General features: G+C 45.1%; 1 protein-coding gene across 2 annotated transcripts in view; it reads left to right on the forward strand.

Moving 5' to 3' along the window:
* Positions 1–18,355, forward strand: part of GALNT18 (polypeptide N-acetylgalactosaminyltransferase 18) — a 2,649,737-nt gene that overhangs the window by 1,619,016 nt on the left and 1,012,366 nt on the right. For both annotated transcript variants that reach the window (XM_069623645.1, XM_069623646.1), the window contains one exon: positions 14,046–14,229. In XM_069623645.1, the coding sequence (XP_069479746.1) occupies positions 14,046–14,229 (184 nt within the window). The remainder of the gene's footprint in view (positions 1–14,045; positions 14,230–18,355) is intronic.

Here is an 18,355-nt window from a genome sequence, read left to right on the forward strand (position 1 = left end):
CACCTTATGGTTTGGAAGGATGAACTCTCCATCCTGCTTCCTGTGCAGGGGCGCGCGTTCGTCCAGTTACTTCACTGGTTTTCAGAATGGCGCTGGCAAAATCCACTTGACTTTCCTGAGCGATGCGCTGTAAGTATGAAAGTTCAAAGTTCAAGTGAGGCCCCCTTTATGTTGTCTTTCTAACCTGTGATCTGTCCTTTATTTCAGGTGCAGAATGAAGGCGATGCGTCAAGGGGTTAAACTGCCGAGGTGAGTAGTGATGAAGGCGATCCCTCTAAATGTCCTTATCATTCCCCAGAAATGTCTCTTGTCCTTTCCCCATAGGGCCCGGGGTACGGTACCTGCCAACGGGGCGGCGCCGACACGAAATGTGGAAGAAAAGCCAGTAAGTATTATGGCTGTTAATCAGGCTTTCCTTCTGTGTTCCTTCTGCTCACCTTTTGTTTCTTCCTCTCTCCCCTAGGTGCAGAGATGTGGCGTCCGATGCTGACAGCCGCGATGGAGCCGGGAGATGTCTCGAGGACAGGTGAGTGAAGCGTGGCGCTGCAGCGAGCAACGGGATGCTTTTAAATGGAAGTCTTTCTTCAGGGATGCTGGCGAGAAGATTCCGGATGCAGGTAAGAAGTTTGAAATAGTCCTTGGTTTTCACCTTTCTCTTCTCTTCCTTCCTTGCAGGTCTTCCAGGTTTGAGGCGGCCGTGGCTGGAGTCCAGGAGCAGGAGCAGACACGGTGAGCGTTAAGCTGCAGGAAGCAGAACAACGCGAAGCATGAGCTGCTGTCTGGGTGTGGCTTAAATAGCCTCCAAAAAAGTCCCAGGTATGTATCCTTCCCCAACTAGGTATGTATCCTTCCCTGGCCACGCCCGAGTGAAAAAATAGTCCCTATGAAAAAATAGTCCCTTTCAGGTCTCAGGGAGGCCTGAAGCGTGCAGCATGGTCTGCATCAGGTAAGTGCACAAAACACCTCCTTTTATGAGCCTGGCGCCTATGGCGCCAGGAATGATGTCCAACATGAGCCTGGCGCCAAAGGCGCCAGGACTGAGTCCAAAGAGCCCCTATAAGGGGCTGCTGGGCTTTTACCCGAGGGCATGATGCCTGCTTCCGGGGGTGCTGGGCCTGGCCTGGTGCTCCGGGGGTAGGCATCATGACAATATCTGACCTCCACAGGAAAGCGTTGCATTGACAGGATCCAGGAAGTAATTCGGGAATTACTCATATTTCCGGCCCGTATTCTGTCACTTTGGAGATATTGCAGAGGCTGGTGTGGAGTCTCCGCTATGATGTGTTCCCCCAGGATGAACGGGTGGTAATTCTTCAATGCCCACACCGTTGCCAAGAGTGCCTTCTCACAATCGTTGAATTTTTCCTCCACAGAGGATAAAGTTTTGCTCGCATAGGAGATTACTTTATTGACCTTGTCATGCTTTTGGTATAATACAGCCGTCAAGCACGGGTTAGAGAACCCTGTCTCCAGGAAAAACTCCTTGTTTCTGACAGGGAAGCTAGGCAGGGCGCTTGTGAGAGGCTTCTTTTGAGCTGTCTTACTGCCTCAGATTGTTCTGGATCCCATTCCCACTTGACCCTCCCCTTCAAAAGATGAATCAGGGGTCTAGTGATCTCTGCGTAGCCCTCAATGAACTTTCTGCTGTAATTAGTCAGTCCAAGGAGGCTCCTTAGTTCCAGCAGAGTTGTGGGATTCTTCAATTTTTGGAGGGCTTCCACTTTCTTTTCCTGGAGACAGAGACCCTGAGGAGTAATCTCATGCCCCAAGAAATTAACATGGGTTCTACACCACTGCGCTTTCTGAAAGGAAAGTTTTGCTCCAGCGGCCCTCAACTGTGTCAGAACATAACGGATCTCCGCTATGTGTTCCTCCACAGATGAACTTTTGATGAGGACATCATCTACATAAGCCAAGTTACCCCTTGCACCCAGGTCGGGCATGGCCTTGTGTAGGAAAATGTTGAATTCATTGCCGGAGTTGAGGTATCCGAAGGGAGTTCGGGTCCATGTCTACTGCTGGCCCCCAAAGCTAAAAGCCAGTTTGTATTGGTCCTCCCTACTGACAGGCACGGTCCAGTATCCATTGGTCAGGTCTATTGCAGTGAATACCTGTGACCCCTGAATCTGGGCCAGCCCTTGGTCAATGTAGGGCAGAGGCCATCGGGAAGTATGGACCCTTTTGTTGAGCTCCCTAAGGTCGGCGCAGAATCTCCACTGGCCGTTTGGCTTCAATATTCCCAGCACCGGATTATTGAAGGTGCTGTGGACTGGACGGATTATTCCCCGGGACTCAAGGTTCTTAATTATTTCAGTAAGGGACTCCATTGGTGCAAGAGGCAAGCGATATTGCTTCACAAACACTGGAGTCATGGTCCGTGGGAATTATTGTTGTGTGGATATTGGTGCGACCACAGTCATATGAGTCTACCGCAAAGAGATCTTGGAAATCCAAGAAAACTTGTTTCAACTTTTGCTTCTGTTCCAGAGTCACACAGGCATCAGCTAGGTTGACTCTCTCTTCCACCATCTGCCTGAAGCCTGAAAAGACTTCTGGTTTTGCTATCTCAGCGGCCTCCTCCAGCGGGGTGGAGAAGTCACTGGTCAGAGTACTGGTTTGGACTGGAGGCTTCAGGTGGGAAAGACAGTCCTCATGGACCTGGAAAATCACCTCATCCCTTCTGAAGTCACAAGTCACATCTTCCTTACCATAAGGACAGGAAGTGTACACCAGGAAGTTCCCCCCATGCCGGGTAACGATCCTCTCTGGTGTTGTATTGTCATCACTGTCACTATCAAAACACTCCTTGGGGATTGGTCCTAACAGTTAATTTCCTAAATCAATGGAGAAATGTCAGTCATCAACCGCCATTCCAATAATGGTGCCCGCGGCTAGAGTAATACTCTTTAAGTGGCTGTTAACCACCTCTATTGGAATGGTGTCATGTTCTATGTTGACTAATGGTATTGGGTTTACCCCCAAACCTTGCTGTTGGAAAGAAGCATTTAGATGAATATAAACATCAGGGTTTTTCAATTTTTGTCCTCTTTTAACTTTCACTTCCAGGGAGAATTGTTGGGTCCTTTCTGGGATGGTGACTTCCTCTTTAACCTGAATTTCAACTGCATAAGGTAGCAATTGAGCTGACCTAAATGCTTTTCCTGGATCATCAAAAGGATTATACGCTAATCGGGACCAAACTTTGAAGTTTATTAGGTCCAAACTAATGGCAAAGCGATTGAGAATGTCACTGCCTAAGTAAAAGGCGGCAGTGACGTCTCGCACGACCCAACAATTATGGACTATGCTCTTGTTGCCAATGGAGATTTTGAGCATACACCTGCTTGGCAGGAGATGTTTGGAATTGGGTGTTTCCAGATCCATTTCCCATTTGTCTATCAGTTTGAATGTGGGAATGTCTGGATCTTTTGGGAGTTGGCAGAACATGGCTTCGCTGATGAAGCTCTTACCGTTGTTAACACACACTCGGGCGAGAACATAGTAATTCCCATCATTTAACTGAACAGGGATGAACAACTGCTCTCTAATTTGCTGAACATCAGCCAGGCTCTGAGCTGATTTCACATATTTCTGGACTATAGGAGTGGGAGTTTCTGATTGTGGATTAGTAAAGAATTTCAGAGTATTTCCTTCTAGTGTGGAATACCACCTTAAACTGGAGGGAAGGTTGATTTTCAAAAATAGAGAGGACCCCCCATCACCAGTCTGTTGTCCTACGGTTATTACTGTCACATCTGGAATTTGGTTGTTCTGGAAGTGAAATTATACTTGGTCAGATTTTTTGTTCAACCATTTGGCATGTGCCGTTTAAACTAATATGGTTGACGCTCTGTTTTAATTTTATTGGTCGGCTAGTCTGGGTCCAGAGGACCTTGTTTACGCAATCTATTAGGGGTGATAACCTTCTCAGGAGGTCATTCCCTAGTAAACAAGGGGTGCCCTCTGGAGTCACTACTATTGCCGGGTGTTTCACCTTGTGTCGCCCAATTTTGATGTCCAAATCTGCAGTCCCCTCGACGGGAATTTCCTTCCCGTCAAAGTTCTGGAGTTGTCCAGGAAGAGAGGTGAGAGGAATACGGTAATTATCCCCCCTTCCTGCATTTAGTTCATCAAAGACCCTTTCAGACAGAAGAGTAGCTTGTGATCCAGTGTCCACCAGTTCCAAAATTGTACCCTGCCCCTGTTCTTCTAATGGGGCATAGTATCTTCCTTCCTTCTCCTCAAGGGGGCACAGATAATGCACATTTTTGGACAACTGGTGGGCTAATTTTCTGGTTTTGGACATTTGGAGAGAAGAGATTTGGGCGGAATTCTGTGGAGAGTCATGGGAATCTGCAAGAAAAAGTTGGCAACTTGAAAGAGGATATTCGAGTTCCCCTGGCTCCGGTCCTGGGCCACCCCGCCCCCTTATTGGAGGCAGTCACCAGAATGGGTTTGAACCCGGGGATTTTGATGCTGTTGGTTCTGGGATAGAATGATGGGCGGCAACAGCTCAATCCCCACATCTACCCAGTCTATTGATGAGGTTTTTGGTTCCCCTGGTTCCGGTTCTGGGCCGCCCCACCCTTTTTGGAGGCAGTCACCAGGATGGGTTTGAACCAGGGGTTTTCGTTCTTGTTGGTTCTGGGATAGAATGATGGGCAGCGACAGCTCAATCCCCACATCTACCCAGTCTGGGTTGGAATCCCTTGGGACCCATTTTTCCTTGGGAGGAGTTCCCCCATCTCTGAAGGAGAAGATCCTTTTCCCAGGATCCTCTGAGGATCCCTCTCCCTCAAATTGGAAGACCTGTACCTCCTCCACAAAATGGGTCTGTTTGGGTCCTTTGTTTCTCCTACCTCCTCTCTGCTCCTTGGGTGACAGACTTCCTGGGGTAGGAGATTTAGTTTCCGGTTCCTGGGTTTCCAGTGGCTGTTTGCAAGTGGGGAAGGAAGCTTCCTCCAAGGCTTTACACCCCCCTTCCACTTGTGCCTCCTCCCTGGGAACCGGTGGGTTATCGGGGTGCTGCCCCCGTCATTGTTCTGGAGCACCAGGCCCAGAATTTGGGGCATTCTGCGGTGGCATGCTCATCTGAGGGTTCTGTTGAGCCCTCAGTATGTGACCCATATCCCGTGCCATATTTTGGACCTAGCACTCAAGTTGGGAAACCCACTCAGGCTGATACAGGGTTCTGTTTTCTCCCCTGGGCTGATCCCGGGAAGGGTAGCTATCCCTTCTCTGGTAATACCCTGGGTTGGGAAGATTTGGGTACCCCTCCACCCTTGGCCTCCCCTCTCCCGGATTCGGTTGTCTGGGCTCAGGGAATTGGGGAAAGAAGGATGGATGATTTTGGGGCTGGATGTGGGGTGGATACCTGGGGAACAAGTTCTGCCCAGGATTTGGTGAATTTCTGCCCTCCTGGTGGAAGTGTGGAGGGAAGTTCCCTGGGTTGGGCGCTTGGTTGGATCCCCCCCCTTGGGCCGGAGGAGACCACACATAACCAAGGATTGGACTGTTTCCCTTATAGCGGGGACTTACATAGTCAGGGGAGTGAGGGACCCCATTTCTGGGACTACCTCCTCGACTCCCTGACTGTGACTGGCCCGAGGGCCTTCTGGGCTTAGAATTGGCAGCAGCAGGGGTGCTGTTGGTTTTGGGGTTTTTGGGCTGATTTTTATTTTCCACCGGTTTCTGCACCTCATAGATGCGGGTGGCTTGCTGAATGACCCAGTGTAAAGATCTTTTCTCGTGAAAGTCTCTCACGAGCTGGGTCATTATGTATTTGGGTAAGGCATGGAAAAATGTATTAACAAATTCTTTACTGTCCGTGCGTACCCTTTTTGTAGTCTGCGCAAAAGCACGCTTTAACTCCTGCACAAATTCTTGTGGGGCCTGATCCACCCCACATTGCAAATTGTAGGCTGCCTTGCGAGCCTCTTGGGGATTTCTGTCAACAGAAAAATGTTTCAAGATGGCCGCCCTGTAGGTGCACCATCTTGAATAATTTTGGTCCTCCAGCCCCGCAAAGAAACTGTAGTATTCTGGGGAGAATGTCCATTTGACATACTGAATGCAGCTACTGCTGTCCTTCAAATGGAAAGTCTCCAAGTGTTCCCAAACAGAATACTTGGCATTCTTGTGCTAAGGCATGATGACACTCCTTATTGCCTTGATCTGCTTTAAGGGGTCCTTAAGCAAGGCCCTTTTTTGCCTTATTGGCCTTTTTGGTTCGGGTAACCCTGGTCCACTCATCCTCTGACTCAGAGGCACTGCTCGCAGAGGTGCCCGTCTGATCTTCCAGGTTTTCCCGGATTCTGTGAGCCTGGGAATGGCTGGCAGAATGTGGGGACCTAGTCTCCTGTGTCCTGGGCCGCTCAGAGGAGTCTTGAGATCCCTCCTTGCTGCCAGGATTTGATGGGTACCCCCCACACTGACCTAACTGGTCAGAGGATTTTAGGATGCCCTTAGTGGGCCTACTTTCCTGGGGTTCCCCACTAAATTGCACTGTGCTTAGGTGCCCATACTCGGATGCACGCCCATCCATTCCTGGGAGGTAATGGCCTATGAACCCCATACTTTTGGCTGGATAGTAATCTGCCCTCCCTGTGGCCCTGTGCTCATGTGCGCCAGGGGACTTGGGGGTGGCAGAGTCCAAAGACTGAGAGAGATGAAGTCTCTGGTACTAGGGCTCCTGAGGTTATGCTCAGGTGTTTCCCTTTCCCAGCGAACTTCATCTCTATCAGCCCCTGCTCCCTGTTGCAATGCAAGAGCCAGCGCTTTCAGTTCCTCAGTTAAGGCTTTACTAGACTCTATCAGTCTCTCCTGCATGGCTACCTGTTGCTGGAGCCTATCATTGTGCTGACAGAGAGCCTCATTCTCTCTCTGTGCCTCCTGATTGGTCCTGGAATACTGGGCCAGTCTTTGCTGCAGGAGGGTTACCTCCTGAGTCCCATCCCTAATGGCCTGCTCCTTTCTTGCCAGAGCATCTTCCACCCTCCTGGTGTGCGCTAACAAGTTCTGATGCTCTTTTTGGAGGTCACCCAGCCCCTGGAGGGCCAGATGATTTCCTTCAATGTTTTCTTTTAATTGGCAGACTTCCTGGCCTAAGGTGTCCCTTTCCTGACTAAGCCTGCATCTGTGCCACCAGGTCGTCCCTCTGCCTTTGAAAGGCACCAGCTTTCTGGCGTTCCTGATCAAACTCTGCCTGGGTATCCAGGTCTTTCGAAATCAATTTATTGCTTTCCTCTTTCTCTCTGTCTAGTCGGATTTGCAGGGTGGCTACCTGCTCTGTGCATGCCCTGTTAAAGTCTAGTTGTTGCTCCAGCTTTTTCTAGCTCTGCAGTAGGGAGTCCAAACCTTCTTGGTACTCCTTCTGCAAGGCCAGAAATCTGGTATCCTGGTCAGCCTTTTCCTGTTGCAGGATATCCATAACCTCCTTTATTTTAATAATATACTGCCTACTATCATTTTCTGACTCCTGGCTCCTCTGCAGCCTCTGCTCAGAAGAGACCAGGTCAGATTGGGCCTTCTCTAATGCCACCAGTTGCCTATTTGCCAGATCTTGGCCTTCAGCTCATTTGTCCTGTATGGCTCCCATATATAAATATAAATATGCCGCTACCCTGGCAATCTTGTTGTGCTCATCCTTGGTTTAGGGGCCATATATAGTTCACTCAGCGCCACATGTAAGAGACACCCTGATCTATCCATATATCTGACCCTGTTTCAGTGATCTGGGGTGTGATTGCCTGCAACCAGACTGCCTGGTCCTGATGAGCCCACTCACCTCTCACAAATAGCTTATGTAAGAGGTGTTCTCTGGCTATTTTGATATCTACCAAGGTCGTCATTCTGGAATTTGATTTCCTTCCTGACTTACAGAAGTTTGTATTTTATTTTGCAAGACAGACCGTTTCCTTAGAGTGTTCCTTTGAGGGGTGTTTTTACAGTGTAAGAAGGCGTGGTGATCCAACAGAATGTATATATCCTGTCAGTTAGCACACCATATTAATCTGCACAAGTGATAGTTCTAATCCAGAATCCCGGACGAGCCCCCAATCTGTCAAGTGACTTCAATCAAGCCCTCCCACTAAGTCAGTGCCTTGTCTGGGATTGCTCAAGGGAAGCCCTTATTTATATATTTTTATGACAAGTTCTACTCTGGATGATAAACCCTTATATAACGCCCCTCTCTTTGAACCCCCGACTGCACTGAGCCAAGAAGTAGGTTTGTTTTGCAATTTAAAAGATTTATTGGAAAAATTAAACAATATATATATATATATATATATATATATATATATATATATATATATATATATATATCACTCTTTTATGAATAAATTAATAATTGATAGCACACTTATGAATATAATGTTGATCAACAATAGATAATCTGACACTAGCACACTTCTTTACAATCAATGAGGAGTTAGTATAGGAAGGATAAGGTAGCAGAAAATACTTTTATGGTTTCAAGGAAAGCAATGAGGAAAGAATGCAGTACAGAAATCAACTTGATATGACTTCAATAAAAGATAATATGATCACTTTTCACTTTTGCTTTGACAATTCCCCCCCCCCCCATGCAAGATAAGGAGATGGAAGGAGCGCACACAATTCTCAGGAATATAAAATGCAATACAAATTTCCAGTTCCCCCCAGCGAGCTTAGAGGAAAACAGGTATGATTTTAAAGCAGGCAAATCCTTTTAAATATGGTGGCAATGAAGTAAAATATGCTCAAACTGATTTTTAATTCCCTATAGGAGATTCAGGGTAGGTGATAGATATTTAAGATTAGTTCAAGTCACACTGGCAATGCTCAATGAGGGATTAACAGGTTGAAAACAAATTTTAGCAGTTCAACCAAAAGACGGCTATCTTTGACAGGAGCTCATTTTTCAATTTGCGGCAATTTTTCCGAATGAGTCGAGTGCGATTACTGAAAAATCTATAATGAATTTTGAGCCATATGGGGACTCAAATTGGAATGGGGATATACCGAGTCTGGGTCCCGCAGAAGGGAATTAATGGGCCCTCCAAGGTCGGAATGGCCCGGTAAGTCCCCTTTTGCAGGACCCGGACCCAAGTTTGGAGGTAGCCATGCCGCTAAAAACGGCATGGCTACCTCCAAACTCATAATGAGGCCCTATATCTGTGAATACTGCCGGATTCCGTTTATTTTAGTTTCAAATGCTGCACTGTTGACACTGGGAATTGCTCCCTGTTTCACACAGTGCACACAACACTTAAAACACCTTTTTGTTGTTATTAAATGTTATCTTCCCAAGGTTTAGTACAGTGAAAGCATGATATAAATCACAATAGCAAACTTCAATATCTTATTCTGTTAATAATAATTTATCAGCCCATGAGCTCTGTGCCTGAAAAATACTATGATGTCTACTAAAAGTCAATTCGCACTTGGCCTAAATATATTGTGAAAGCACAATGCATTTCTCCACTAAGATATTAAAATATTCTACTGGAAAAGGGTAGTTCTTTAAGTCAGCACAGACCCTCGAGAGAGAACCTCCCAGTCAGCATCTCCTCCCTTTTGGAAAGCAGGCCTGCTCTAGGTAATATTCTCCTAATTGATAGTGCTTAATTATCCAGGTAATATCCAGGCTCAGTGCTCATCCATTTGGTACAGGTGTTATCCCTGTACCAAATGGATGGTGCTTGATTCCAGATTGAGCTCCCATTCCCTGTTTGTTTCTACATTTATAATTGGAATTATTATGACACTTTGTTATTGACAAAATCACACTTTTGATTGGTCAGATATGCCCATTGGCTTGCTTAGTAGTCTGACGCCCCAGAGACTACACCATCTTCATATGTTGATCATCATTTCTATACATGTGAAAAGAAAAGGAAGGTGAGGGCTGTTTGTTCTCATACTTTTGAAATCTCATACTTTTGAAATCAGAAATCATCTATATTACATTTTTCATCATAGCACCATGTCACCTTGATGAAATATGAAATACTGGCATCCCCGACCTAGATGGACGTCTTGGTATGTGGCATGAATGTGTCATTTGTCATGAAGATATTAATATTCATAATTTTAAAATGTGAAATATTTAGATCAATTGAATTTGGACAATGATAGATGAAAATGTCATGGTCATGACCCATTTTTCAGTTTGTTTCATTTTGCATCTTTAAGTTTCATTTTTTTATTTTCTGAAACACTTCAGCATAATGAGCCATCCAAATAACCCCAAGAGGCTTCATTGTCTACTTTTCATTACTGGACATCTTGTCAGCTTTATTGTCTTAATTCATTTCAAAGGTAACACTTTAAATGCAGTGATTTGTTCTTTGAAGCTCAGGATTAGGAGAACAGCCCATATTCCTATTGGGTCAGTATACCATGGATTCAGCCTTGGTGGAATTTTAAGTTGCAATTTTTAGAAATATTTTCTTGTGAGCTCCTTCCAAGGTTGAAGGTACCTCATTAATTTGAAAACCCTTCCTGATCATGCCTCGTTCTGTAAGCTTATTGTGCTTTCATGATTAAAGGCAAGCACACCTTATTGACTCCAGACAACGCAGACAAATCTCCTTATAAACGTAACACTAATTGGAACAAATAAGCATGAATGAAGTGCAGTTTCTTGTGGTCAAGTCAGCAAGAGAAACAACAAAACAAACATTGGCTAAGCCGTCAGAAGACACCATCTGATATTGTATGTATGAAAGGCTTATTCGTTTCTGTTGTTTTTATGGAGTGTAAGCTATTCTTAATAAGTACTTTGCAATGATTACTACAACTCTCTCTACCCCTGCACTTCTACCATTCCCCACACCTTCTCCATCATCCATCACCTTCCTTTAACACCCTTATTTGCCTCCTGCTCACTCGCTACCTACTCTCAATTACCAAAACTGCACTCATACACATACTCACTCAAACATAAGTTCCACTATCTCTTACCAACCAATACCATCTCTTGCGTATTCCTTGAATAATCTGCCTCCATGCTTCTTTGCACTGAACTTCCTTCATCTGGGATCTTGGTCTGTCTCCACCTCCTCTGACCTCACCCAAACAACACACCTCTTTCTGCTTATTCTAGGTCCTTACAAACACGGTTTTCTCTCTCTCCATTGGCTCTCTTCCTGCCCTGGTTTTCTTAGCCAACTATTGGTTTCTCATTGGCTTCTCTTTCTCCATCAGCTGTGTTGCATTGAGCAAAACACATACAAAGGGGTTTAAACCCACCCCCTCCTCACACAGGGGTCTGCCAACATTTGGGCATGGCAGCCCACTGCAATCAACATTGTCCCAGTTCTTATCATTCCTTTCTCCAGACTCAAAAAAGCCAGTTAGTTGAAAGGACAGCTCTGCGGCCCAGCTTCACATCATGAAACTCTCCATATGAGGAGTGTGTGGATAGCGAGGACTGCTCGTTTGTGGGTAGGACCACTCCATGCCGTTGCTGCAGGTAAAGTTCACTCTGCAGCCTGTTTATGTGTCTCTGAGGGTGTTGGTAGTGCTGATTGGATGTTTGGTCTGTTGTGCTATGCAGTGGCCCTTTACTGCCTCTCCAACTGGCAGTTTGCTTGTTCGATCTTCCTCCACTTGGCCTTCCAGACTTGATATTTTTCTAGGAGAAACAGAAAAGAACTGCCCAGTATTGAGTGTGACTGGTATAAGGTGATTGACAGGCATGCTCTCTATAAACATGCTGGTACAATAAGAAGGGACAGGGAATGGAGCCCTCCCAACTGCCACCTTCCGCCCTCTGGGATAGGATTGGATCTGCCTTCCACCCTGGTATGCCTCCCCACCCAGGCTGAGAGGGGTCCCATCCCTTCTTGACAGGGTCAGGTTACTGACCATTTCACACAAACATGTGGTGTGCTTGAAATGTTATATGGGATGGGTTGATGGGTGCTTAACCGAGCTCTTGCCCCAAATTTATTTTGACACTACCTTCTTGTGCAAATTGTCATATGATAGTTAATCGAAATATGATCAGGCAGTGACTCACCCCTCTTATCTGGTTATGTGTGCTGATTTTGTCAAAGATGTTCAATTGGAATAAAGTTTATTTTCTGGCTTCTAGCCAGATACAATATTTATGTATTCTATCTAATTTCTAACAGAGAAAGTATTAGATATCTCTTCTTTTATGAATTTCCATTGGAAGATGGCCAATTCTTAGATTGATAAAGTATTTATTTTATCAAAATGTTGTATCTGAAGAGACATGGCTCTTTACAAAATGGTCCTAATACACCCTAGAACTTGTCTTCCTCAGGAATGAGACAAATCTCTTAAATAACTTTCGCACACAAAACAGAGGTTCATAGAACATGCCCTGGGATATGATGATGGAGGAAATAATTAAAAAGAATCAAGGGGATTCTAGAATTTAGAGGAAAAGAGAACTATCAATTGGAAAGACCTCCCTGAATATGATAGTCAACAGAGCTCCTATTTGAAAAATCTGTATTCCACAATACATGTGAGTAATGGGCATAGAAATAAATTATGTATCCCCAAGCAGCCTTCTTGCCCGCAAATCCTGTCTATTGGTAACAAGAACCATGGCAACCAATGCACTCATTCTTGGATGCAGCGTGTATTTAGATATTTTTGTTTGCTTAAATACTGAGGCCATCCATCGGGCATAACATTCCATGGCTCCCGAGCTAGACGGAGTACCAACAGCTGTTTAGAAGCTTAAACCATAATGATGAAACTCCAAGCTACTTCAGGTGTTCAAGGAAGTGGTGGCATAATGTCAGAATTGCATTTTCTTAGATGCACGCAATCATCTTACCTCTTCATAAACAAGGCCCTAGTAACTTTTTTTAAAAAGACATCTACCTGCTTTCAGGCCTTATTAATTGGTGGCTTAAAGATTTTGCAAGGTACTTTGTTTATCTTGTCGAATTGGGTTGGTACAGTCAGCATGATCCTTAAAGAACAATTAGTCTTCTGAGTTGGGCAGCAGTGTGGCTGTCTCCAGCTATACGCTCCCGAGTGTTGCCCATGTGTTTGCCACAATGAAATTGCAAATGTTTGCTGCTTTATCAACTTGTGGCAGCATTCAATAGGGTGACCCGGGATCTTAGTCGGAGGATGTTGACTTGAGTTGCATTAACTTTGACTCTGGCATCGCAGAGGTGTTAATAACCTGGCTTTGTGACACATGGGCTAGATAAGGCTTTGAAAGGCAGATCTCGGTTTCGTCTGTAAATTAATAACATTAAATATTTATTTGCATATACATTAGCTTGCAATGATATCCCAGGTTGCAGTTTTAAAGAATGTATGAATGCAACCTTATGTTTTCAAGAACTGACATTGGGGGTCATTACGAATTTGGAGGTAGCCATGGCGCTATTAGCGGCATGGCTGCCTCCAAACCCGGGTCCGGATCCGGTCTCAGTGAATGGGGACTTAACGGGTCATTCTGACCTTGGAGGACCCGTAAGTCCCCATTCAGTAAACCATTTCCCATTCCAATTTGAGCCCCCATAGGGCTCAATGGGAATGGGGAAGGTGCTAATAACAGGCTGCAAATTGCGGGCCCGTTATTAGCTCCAAGGTCCCTTAACGGGTCACGTAAAGAACGGCACCCTTACCCGTGCCCGTAAACCCTTACCGCCCAACTCGGAATGACCCCATTGTATCTACACTCTTTAATCATTCTACTGGAATATAGCTCATGGGTCTATTCCCATAACAAGATACATCCAATTGAATAAAGGATATTTGTCGTGTATTGTGACAGCACACATGTAGCTTTTAAAAAACAATGAATTAAAAATTGTCCTCTTTTACATAAATTGCTTTTTCTTTTTCTTACAACGCGCGTGCATGTCCATTAAAGTGATTCTGATCCATTATTTATTCAGAGATCTTTAAGAAGGTTTAACGGTATTCCTTCACCAGATATCACTGTACTGTACTGATTTACATGTTCACACTGTCATAAGCAATAGGTAAAATGTATTACTACTTCAGAAGAAGAAGTGTTCTCTTTCTAACAATGTTCTCCTTCATGTCTTTATTAACAGAAGAACTGAAAGAGAAGCTTGGTGAATATGTGAATGAAGTCAACACCCAGAAGCCAGGATTCATCAAGGTGGTCCGACACACGAAACAGGAGGGGCTGATACGTTCACGGGTTAGCGGCTGGAGAGCTACTACTGCACCTGTGGTTGCTCTCTTTGATGCCCACGTAGAGTTCAATGTGGGATGGTATGTTTCTGGACTATTAATCTATTCATTTTCCTAAATTCCCTGTTTGAGCACTAAGTGAATGACTGAGAAATTGTAGAGCACACTCCACATCTACTCTTGTCTTAGGGCAGATGGGTGTATTGTCTCTCTTGCTCCTTGACCTTGACTTTTCATGTAGACTAAGATTGGACCTTAATTATTTCAAATAAAGAGTAAACATGGTAGCAGAGCGACCACTGTTGATCAACCACATCTCCGTCTTTGAAATAAAAGGGTAATTGTAGCCCTAGAGCAGTGGTCTTCAAACTGTGGGGCTGTCCCCTCACCCCCAAAGAATGTCATTGGGGGCAGGCAGTCACACGTCTCCAATAACACAATTTTTACTGGGCCCAGCATAAACATGTTTGGCTACCGCTCCTTAGGGTGGTCTCAAAAATGTTAGGACATATCAAATTAGTCCAGTGCTGTGTAAAAGGACATTTCACCCTTTTGCAATGCCCTGTAAAATGTTAATCATATGCTGCGTATTCTTCCTGAGCTGACCTGCCCTTTATGGTGTATGGCTTAATTGTACTGTAGGTTATCTGCATGCTGACTGGACCACAGGTGGAGGTGCGGGAATGCAGTGGTTCCAGACGAACAACATTATAGGTAGCAACGTCCACACTTCTTCTCTACTAATCTTTTACAGCATCATAATAATGTGTTATGGCTCACAACTGTTTTATTATCATTGTTATTCCTAAACCTTTGCCGTTTAGTTAATGCGAAACCTAAGATCCATTGACTTTTCTGTTGCTGATAACTTGCTAGTACCTTTTGACTCGTTTGATGCAAGATCACAAAATTGCACTGTTAAAAATGACAAACCCAAAAGGTTGTTTTTCACCTTCTGCTTTGGCGTCCCTGTAAGCAAAAAAGTCATTTCACTGAACAGACACGCAGAGAAAACCTCTGTATGTATTGGTATCCGCATTCGAAGAAGGTTGGGCACACAGCAGTGCAGCAAGGCTTTTTGGTGGGTTGATTTAAAGGCGTCCAGTAGTTTTTTGTTTTGTTTTCAAATTTGGCAGAGGACAACACCAACCTATTTTATATATCTTCCATGATGCATTGCAGCAAGTGAGGACTTTCAGAAATAGCTGATTAAGAGGCGTTCTCATAGACTTCCTATGAGAATTGAAAAAGAAAAGCTCTTAAAATTAGAGTGGATTTGGATATGGTGTTTGAGGACAGTTTTAGGGTTTGGGAGAGCTAGGGAAGTTAGTTTTGGGCCATTCATGTTTGTCTTTCTATGACAAATATACGGTTATTGTGCTCATTTTGCATGAACATTCTCGCAGAAATGTTAGGTGGGTCACAAGCAGAGACGTTGGCAACATGCTATTAGGAGGCTGGCTGCGGGAGCTTTGACTTCTGGATGTATGTAGGGAAACTAAAAAAGAGGATTGCTGCACATTTAAAGTTTATGGGGAGCTTGGGAAGAGATGGTAGCAATCACTCCCGCTTAGCAGGGTGTATAGGGTGGGTAAAGGCCCAGCAGCCTGGCCTAGACAGGCCCGATCGAAGCGCGTGCCTGTACAAGGGCACGTGGCTTTTACCGGCCCTGTCCGTCCCCTAAGCGGGGATGATTGCTAATCGCAGTCAGAGGTGAAAATAGTTTTTTTCTTTTCTTTTTGACTGGAGATGGGCTGCAGGCACATGGTGCAAGCCCCAACTCCAGGACAAAAAATGAAAAAAACAAGATGATCGGCACTATAGGAAATAGAAAAGGGACTTGATCCTTTTTGATTTCTATGGCGGCCTAGGTCAGGACACAGAGCCAGAACTGGAGCACAAAGCTGCGATCTAGCAGGGAAGTGGGGAGGGGGGAAATGGGGGTTGGAAAGGATGGAGGATGTTTCAGGAGGTGGATGAGAGTGTAGAGGAATGGGGGAGGCAGCAGGGAGGGGCTCACTGTTGCCTCCCCACAATTAAGATGTCAACAGTTGGGGCAAGGCCCTGGGTGGCTGGAGAAATGAGGGCAGTACTCTGTGTGTTCTCACCCGTGTTTCCAGCCACCTGGTTGGCTGGGTGACCTTCCCAGGTGTGAATTTAATTGTATGGCTTCTTTTTTTGGGAACCCTATACTAAGGTGGAGTGCCATGCATTCTCTGAGGAGTCTAAAACAACAAATACATTCTCGCACGGTATATACATGGACACATCCTGTGAGTTCATCCTTTTCAACATGTCTGCTAAACATAGCAAGAAACAGCACCGTTGTGTCCACAAGTGTTGTTGAATGGCCAGTGTCCACCAAAGCCACTGGCTTTAGGCACTGGTCATAGCCATTTGTGTTGAATCAGTACTTTAATTCGGTATTTTACCAAATGACTGTGAATGTAAGCAGACATCCAAGGCCAAATGATGCCCTGCAATGGAAACGAGATACATGTGGCTGTTGCATGAAATGAAAGAAGGTGTGTCAAATTCAACCGTTAGAAACTGAGCCAGAACAAAAGGGAGATCGCAACCAAGTGATGCATGCATGAAAGAATTCGATATCTTCTGGGATTTGAGAATTATTCACAAAATGGAGAAACGAAGTGCAAAGATAACATGGTGTGTGCCTTTTTCGAGTCATACAGGTATTGCCTAATGGGTGGAAGAGAAGTACATCAGCTTTCAAGACCATATAGGTGCTAAGCGCCCATCTATATGGTCAAAGATGCTTAGTAGTTTTCAGCACACTATAGAAAACCGATATGCATGGTGCAAAGAAGCAAAGAAGCAAAAAGTGACTACCTAAATCAGTAATCGTACCTTAAATCCATATAGGTCCAAACTGTAAGGGCCAAATATTACAAACAAATGTATGACCGCAGATTTCCGAATCCGACATAGAGCCCCTTTTATAGGGTGCAACGTGCATGTTGTGCTGCACTCTGCATCAGCGCTCAGTAATCCATGTACATCCCTTCAACACGGCAATGCAAAGCATACACATACTACAATACATTGACTTCCAGGTCCTCGTTGTTCACAACTATATGATAGGAAAGACATGAATAAGCAATAGAGTGGAAATATTTTTTTAGCGCTCTCTGCTGGGTTAGCCGCTTCACTGAGCTGCACATGTACAAGTGTGGTATAGGGCATATGCTTTTTTACAGCAATAACACTCTTGGGAATGTCCGCGTGTTTCAGATGCATCTAACGCCTATGTTTCCGAGCTCTAATTTCAGCCAGATATAAGAGCTGAGGCACAGAAGAAGGCATGATTTGTCCACGATCACACATTTGGAGGAAGCGAAAATCAGAAATGCTCTCATGCCCCATGTCCCCGCACCTTAACCACTCGGGTTGGTCTATTTTTCTTGAAGCATCGTACCCCCGTTTCAGCTGAACTGCACATGTGGCGAAAAGCTGTTCCTGTGCAAATGCCATAATTTCCAGTTCATAAAATGAGTCACACAGTCCTTTAAAGACTCCAACTTCAGGCTGGCTTGGGTTTAAGGGCACCCAAATTGAGTTTAAATGCACCCTCCTACTAAACGTACTCCCACCCATCCTCCCTGCCCGCAGCAGCCTCATGCAAAGGCGACCAGGTGAAACGAACCCCAAACGGGGGTAAAGGGGCAAAGCGATTCAAAGTCTCACCTTGATACTGCCAGCTGCCTCTTTGCACTTTTAGGCTGGGATAAACTTCCTTCTAGGAATCTCGATGCCCCTTTGCCAGCTACTCTGGGTCCTGCCCGGGGAAGGAACGGCTGTGCCTGGAGGATGAGGGCTGCAGGAGTCCTTCTGTGGCGAGTGATGGGAGAAGAAGCCCCCGATCCAACACAGTGTTCTGCTCCGGCTGCCCTGCTCACAGACCCAGGCCCTAGAATGAGTCAGGCTGGGTGAAAGCATGCACTAGTGCTTTCAAGAGTTCTGCAACTTTTCATAGTAGCTAAACAGCCCACTGAAACATTACAGAACGCTTGAAAGCACGAGATCTAGTGGTGCCTGCAGCCCAGGCAGCCATGGATCTTCTGTTTTTTTTTTCTTTAATTGTATTTATATACATTTAGCCAAACACTGGCTCTGTATACATTCATACAATAGTGCACCAGAATACTCAAATCCAGTTCTCATATTTTATAATAATAAATACAATATA

This window comes from Ambystoma mexicanum, chromosome 11 (genome assembly GCF_040938575.1).
Source record: "Ambystoma mexicanum isolate Mex_15411 chromosome 11, UKY_AmexF1_1, whole genome shotgun sequence".
Classification (NCBI taxonomy): Eukaryota; Metazoa; Chordata; class Amphibia; order Caudata; family Ambystomatidae; genus Ambystoma; species Ambystoma mexicanum.